Genomic DNA, 6,274 nt, shown 5'->3' with positions numbered 1-6,274 from the left:
ACGCTTACAGATATTTTTGTGTTTTGTGTTTTAAGGAGCCAAGTGCCAACCCGAAAAGTGTATGTAATGTATGCTACATGTATATGTAATGTTCATTAATATGCTCTGTCCCGTCCAAATAAACAAATAATGTAAAGTCAAATTAAATTCCAGTTGACAATGAACTGGAGAATTTTACGTCACAGTGGTTGAGCAAATAGGCATATCTTACGTGACTATCTTGATGATGATGTACAATGATAAGAGCGCCCCTCACTTCACACAGGTGTGATTTTTTATTGTAATATTATATTATCATTAAAATCGTATCGTGGGCCTGGGACCACCAGTGGTCCCAGGCCCAGAGGTTGAGCACCACGGGGTCCAGAGTATTGTGTTATGTGCCGAGACTCCTCCCATTAACGGCCGTCTGTGTCTGGCTCAACCGAGGTGGAACGCGTTCCCTGGTCCTCGCCGGGTCTTTCCGCGTCTGCCTCCAAATACGCGTCCAGACAGACACACAGGCGCGCCACCTGAGTGGTCAGTAGCTGGGGGCCCGGACGGCGGTTTCCCTGTTCGCTCTTGAGAGAGTCGTTCGCCCGGCTCTCCACGGCTCTGAGGTTGTCGTCCGTGATCCCGCTGCGCTCCTCTCCCTTCCAGCTGAGCGACAGGGAGAACAGGGGGGACACGGCCGGGTAGCGGGGGCTCAACACCACCGCCGCCCGCAGGCGAGCGGCGCCCCTCTCCACCACGGCCACAAAGTACGCGTCCGTCTCCTCGGCCAGGCCGCCGCCTTCCACCGCGTGCCGCGTGAACGCCAGGTCCCTGTACTCTCGGTACGAGATGGCGGTCCAGGAAGTCAACCGGGAGACGGTTTTGCCGGGGAAGAGATGCTGACACTCGCCGTCGGAGACCGGGACTGCAGCGCCGTTCTCCAGCAAGGCAAACTGTCTGTGCAGGAGCAGGCGGGACTCCACGCGCTCCCTCAGCAGCTTCACAGTGCTCTCCATGTGGCTGGCGCTCAGGGAACCGCCTACGCCACCACCCTCCTCCGGGGCATCGCCGGGGAACTGCAGTCCACCGAGTTTCTGGACCCATAGGTAGGGGCAGCCCAGATCCTCTGCGTAGTCGGCAAACGACGTGATCCCGACCTTATCCAACTGGTAGCGGTTGGCCGGGTTGGGCGACTCTCGGGCCCGGTCGCCGGCGAGGAGGCAGTCGAGTAGCGTGTCGGGCTTCAGCAGCTCACCTGCGCTGACGACGGCTGCGGAGGAAAGCTCGGTGGATACCTTGGTCTTCGCGGTCATAATGTTGAGGTTCGTCAGGTAACAGAAGTGCAGGTGGAGAACGCTGCCGTCTTTACACTTGATGTCCAAACAGACGGACAGAGGGTGTCTTCTCAGCATCTCGCGTCGCTTGTTGTCCAGCTTCCCGCCCGCGGTGGGCTGTCTCCTCTTTGTTTCGTCCAGTTCCTCTGCATCGGAGTGGCTCTCGTCGGCTTGGCAGACTTTGGGACATTTGGACAGGGCCTTGGCCTCCTCTACGTCTCCGGCGATCGACACGCACAGGTCCCCGTCGCAGGCCTGTCCGTAAGCCGAGGCCTGGACGAACAGGACGTAGAGGGAGGCGGGCAGGTGGCGGGCCATCTCCGTCTGCCTCGGGCTCCGCTCAGAGGAGCAGCCGGTGGGCACGGACAGATACTCCTGCACCGGCACGGACGCCTGCATGATGGCGTTCAGCCCCGGCTGCAGGCTGCTCAGGTGCTCCTTCTTCACCTCAATGCTCTTCCGCGTGTTCTCCCTGGCGGCCTGAGACTCCGTGCATTTCTCCGCCAGCCTCTTCCTCTGCTCCAGCTCCCAGTTCAGGCGCGCCAGCGTGCGCTGGTGCGCGTCTCCTCGGGTGACGTCGGGCCTGGATATCGCCGAGGGGGCCTCCTCGTAGAACTCGGCCTCGCTCACCAGGTCGACGTCGTCGTGCTCGGAGTTGAACTCCAGACACTTGCCGATGGCCTTCTGCCAGTGCATGACCTGGTACAGCAGGTTCTGCAGCCGCACGTGCAGCACGTCCACCTTCTGCTTGGCGTCGTGCGTCTGGTCCCGGGCCCTCTTCAGCCGCATGTGGGCCAAGCGGTTGAGCCTCTTCAGGGTCATGACGTGGACGCAGCTCTGCATGCGTTTGCGCTCCGCCTCGGCCGCGGAGGAGCCTCCGCCGCCGCCGCCCTCCTCGGTGACGGCTCCGTTGGCTCTGAGCTCCTGGATCTCGCCCATGAGCTTGGCCAGACTCTCGCACGTCTGTTTGTACTGCAGGCGGTCCCGCTCCGGGTCGCGGCCGTCCAGCTCCGCCCACTCACTGTACGCGCCGCCGCGGCCGACGTCCTGCTGCTGCTGGTCTCCTCCGTCTCTGCTGCGTTTCATCTCCGGAGGAGTTCCTCCCTCGCCGCGGAGCGCCTTCACCTTACGCTTCTTCAGAACTTCCGACATCATAACGTTGGTGGCTGTTTGAAGTAGAGGGATAAGCCCGGCACGAATGACCCGATAATGCCGAGCAGAGTACTTGGAGGATCAGTCTGATGTCATGGACCGATCGCCATATTTGGGCAAGACTTTCATGGAACTTCAACTCCATATGTAGGCACCTCCATTTTTGGGCAAGACTGACATAGAACTCCCATGTCTAGGCAATGCTTGTGATGACGCAAGCATTGAGGTAGTTCGGCAATGGGTCTCAGTTATCTTTGATATCTTTGTAGGCCAGGTTATTATCAAACCCTCTTCTGATTGGCCAAAAACCTGCCCTCTGCTTATTGGCCAGGCCCGAAAACCTGCCCTCTTCTGATTGGCTGGGCCCAAAATCCTGCCCTCTTCTGATTGGCCGGGCCCAAAATCCTGCCCTCTTCTTATTGGCCGGGCCCAAAAACCTGCCCTCTGCTGATTCTGAGAAAAAAACAGGAACAATTTGTTTATTTTAAGTCTGTTCCAACTGTCAATCAGATTATGTCAAAATCCCAAGGACACGGTCCGAAATTCTAAGCATTGTCCTGGTTTCTTATGTGGTGATGAAATTTGTTCAGAAACAAAAAACAGAAAAAATACGTGTTTCTTTAAAGTAAATCCCTTCTGTCGATCAGATGATACTAAGAATCCCTGACCGTCTTCCAATCTGTCTGTGTTTCACGTCTGAAACACGTGTCTATACTATGTGGTATGTTAAAGGAGAATTCCATGCTAGAATGCTTTCTTATCTTTCTTACCTTTCTTTGTAGTTGTTACGTCCCCACCAAAGAGGTCCAGGTGTTTTTTTGTGCAAAAACTCCTTATTGGCTATTTTCCCTACCATAATCCCTCAATGAATTACATTGCATTGAATGGGAATTGAATGGGGCTATGGGGTGTTATGCTAATTCACTTATTTCCATCGAAAGAAGTAGTAAAGTGTGCCGCTTGGGATATTATTTACATTATGAAGAGAGGATATATACAAAGAAATTATAATTTTGAGCGATGGAAATAAGCAAATTAGCACAACACCCCATAGCCCCATTCAATTCAATGCAATTCATTTAGGGCTTATGGTAGGGGAAATAGCCAATAAGGAGCTTTTGCACAAAATAACACCTGGACCTCTTTGGTGGGGACGTAACAACTACAAAGAAAGGTAAGAAAGCCTTTTAGTATGGAATTCTCCTTTAAGTTTGATTTTGCTTTTATTTCTTCGTGAAATTACTGAAACAATTGTTTTTTTATTCATGAAAAATGTTGCTTTTGTGGGAATGTTTTTTGGAAAATGTTTTACAATAATAATAATTAAAAACAAAAAATAAAGAGACCAAATGTATATAATATATATATGTGTGTGTGTGTGTGTGTGTGTGTGTGTGTGTGTGTGTGTGTGTGTGTGTGTGTGTGTGTGTGTGTGTGTGTGTGTGTGTGTGTGTGTGTGTGTGTGTGAGAGCGCGCGAGCAAGTGCATGAAAGCAGTGCTGGACATTAATTAATGGAGTGGTTTTCAACCTTTTTCATATCAAGTCCCCTTATGTATTCCGCATTTGAGCCACGGACCACCATTTTAATTATTTTACATTCTCTACTTGTGTGTAGACTTCTTGTAAATTAAGTAATGCAGATGTTTAACAATAATGTAACTCTCAAGAGTTAAAGATATACTGTATATAAGGTTCCATTTGGTTACCAACTCTCCATCAGTTAGCTGGGGACCACCTGGAACCCCCTCAAGGACCACTGGTTGAAAACCACAGAGTTAATGTATTCATGTCATTGCATGTTCTCCCCGTTTCCCCTAGGGTAGGTACCCTCACAAAAAATATGCCGTAATCTTAGGGCTGTATTTTGCGTCTTAAGTAGCCTACCAGGTCTTATTACTTAACTTAAGACCTGGATGCGTGATCAATGCCATTTGGCTATTCTGAATGGCCAAAGAGCATTAACCACGCCTCCAGGTCTTAAGTACTAGGTCTTATTACTAAACTACCTCCCCCTGGCCAGCCTTTCCCCGCCTGATGGAGGGGAAAGAAACTGGTTGGAATAACGTCTCCCTTCCACATGCTACATCCGGCCAGGGAAACTCCCCCCTGTCAGGTGAAAAGAAGCAGCTTGGACTCCTCATACATAGAAGGAAGCATGAGGTCAGTCCGCTGCCCCCCAGGTTGGCAGAGGAAGTGTAGCGCCCAGGATTACATTAGATAATTGACACTGGGTGAAAAAATTGAATTATTAAAAAAAAAGAAAATAAACTGTGAATCCTGCACAGAAATGAACATTTTGGGGCAGAGGTTCTGCTCTGGCATCCAGAGAGTGCGTGCACAGATCAAGCCAATGGTGCCAGATATGGCACCATTGAGAAAATGGTGCATGAGAAATGGCAGACACAGATAGACACTAGGGGGTGCAGGTCTGCAGGAGCACCACCTGCCCTTGCCCTCTGGACAGCACTGTGCCAGAGGGCAATGTTTTCACTTGAGCACCTTAGTCCATGGGCCAGACCAGATATCGGTACCACTCAGGGTGACGAAGGTTACTTATATTTTTTTCAAAGATCTATGTCTGTAGATGATATTTTGGTATGATAGACCTTCCAGAGTGGTAGCTAAATCATAGTTATCACCTCATGAAGTATACCCGCCCCTTCAAGAAATTGCATTTCAGATACTGGTACATATCCTGCTTTAGACTCGTGTACAGGACATCTGTCAATGCTTCACAACATTGTCTCTGGTATCATCACCAATATAGAGGTTACTAGAACTCCTTGAACTGTAAAAACCTAGGCGAAAAATACAATTTCCGCCTAAATTATATACTATCTTTTAGCCCTGTGTCATCTAGTGCCCCTCTAAATGTCTGTGCACGCCACTGTTATATTTAATGACTTTAATGACTCTTAGTCTATATAGTCGTAGTATATAGTATTGTGTGATTCTTAGAGAAGAATGCTTTGCTCTTCTGGACATCAGGGATAATGGTATCCCTTCCTGGTGTCCAGCCAACGGGGCACACCTCTCCAACCTTGTCCGTGTGTTGGAAGGCCTGGACCAGACGCAGGGTTTCATCCACCGAGCGGCCGACAGGCAGGTCGTTGATGGTGATCTGTCTCAGGACGCCCTTGTCGTCGATCACAAACAGGCCCCTGTACGCGATGCCTTCGTCCTCCTTGAGCACGCCGTAATCTCTGGAGATGGACTGGGTGCGATCCGCCACCAAGGGGATGTTCACGGGACCCAGACCACCCTGATCCCTCGGCGTGTTGATCCAGGCCAGGTGCGAGAAGTGTGAGTCTGTGGAGGCGGCGATGACCTCGCAGTCAATCTGGCGGAACTCCGCCGCCCTCTCGCTGAAGGCCACGATCTCCGTGGGACACACGAAGGTGAAGTCCAGGGGGTAGAAGAAGAGGATCACATACTTCCCTCTGTAGTCGGACAGCTGGATGTCTTTGAACTGCCCGTCCACCACCGCTGTGGCTGTGAAGTCGGGGGCAGGTTTGCCGACCTTAGCATTTCCAGCAGACATGGTGGTGTTGGTGTAGCTCAAGTATGTGTTCTTTTAGGACCTAGAGAGTAATATGGAGAGGCGCACGGAATGACAGAAGCTCTCACGGAGGGTCTTATATGCTCAGATCAGAGGGTCTCGTCATCCCTGATGATGTCACTATATAGGAGTCAACAATAATTGTAGGGCTGAAGATTGCAATATATATTATTGTCTTAGTGAATATTTGTATCAAATAGTTTTTAGATTAAGTAGAAAGAATGTCTTTGAACAAATGTTATATATTAGGGTTAT

General features: G+C 50.7%; 2 protein-coding genes across 2 annotated transcripts; both read right to left on the bottom strand.

The window, feature by feature from the left end:
* Nucleotides 1–398: 398 nt before the first annotated feature.
* On the bottom strand, nt 399–2,462 carry LOC310866550 (THO complex subunit 5 homolog; the record flags this gene model as incomplete). The annotated part of the gene is made up of 1 exon (XM_083776194.1): nt 399–2,462. The coding sequence occupies one exon, from the start codon at nt 2,460–2,462 to the stop codon at nt 399–401; it is 2,064 nt and encodes a 687-aa protein (XP_083632320.1).
* Nucleotides 2,463–5,380: 2,918 nt separating this feature from the next.
* On the bottom strand, nt 5,381–6,001 carry LOC310866548 (peroxiredoxin-1-like; the record flags this gene model as incomplete). The annotated part of the gene is made up of 1 exon (XM_083776192.1): nt 5,381–6,001. One exon carries the CDS (start codon nt 5,999–6,001, stop codon nt 5,381–5,383), a length of 621 nt encoding a protein of 206 aa, XP_083632318.1.
* Nucleotides 6,002–6,274: the final 273 nt, after the last annotated feature.

Source organism: Protomyctophum parallelum, assembly GCF_964188405.1.
Source record: "Protomyctophum parallelum genome assembly, chromosome: 11".
In the NCBI taxonomy this organism is placed as follows: Eukaryota; Metazoa; Chordata; class Actinopteri; order Myctophiformes; family Myctophidae; genus Protomyctophum; species Protomyctophum parallelum.
The sequence above is the reverse complement of the archived record's forward strand: the minus strand, read 5'-3'. Positions and strand labels throughout refer to the sequence as shown.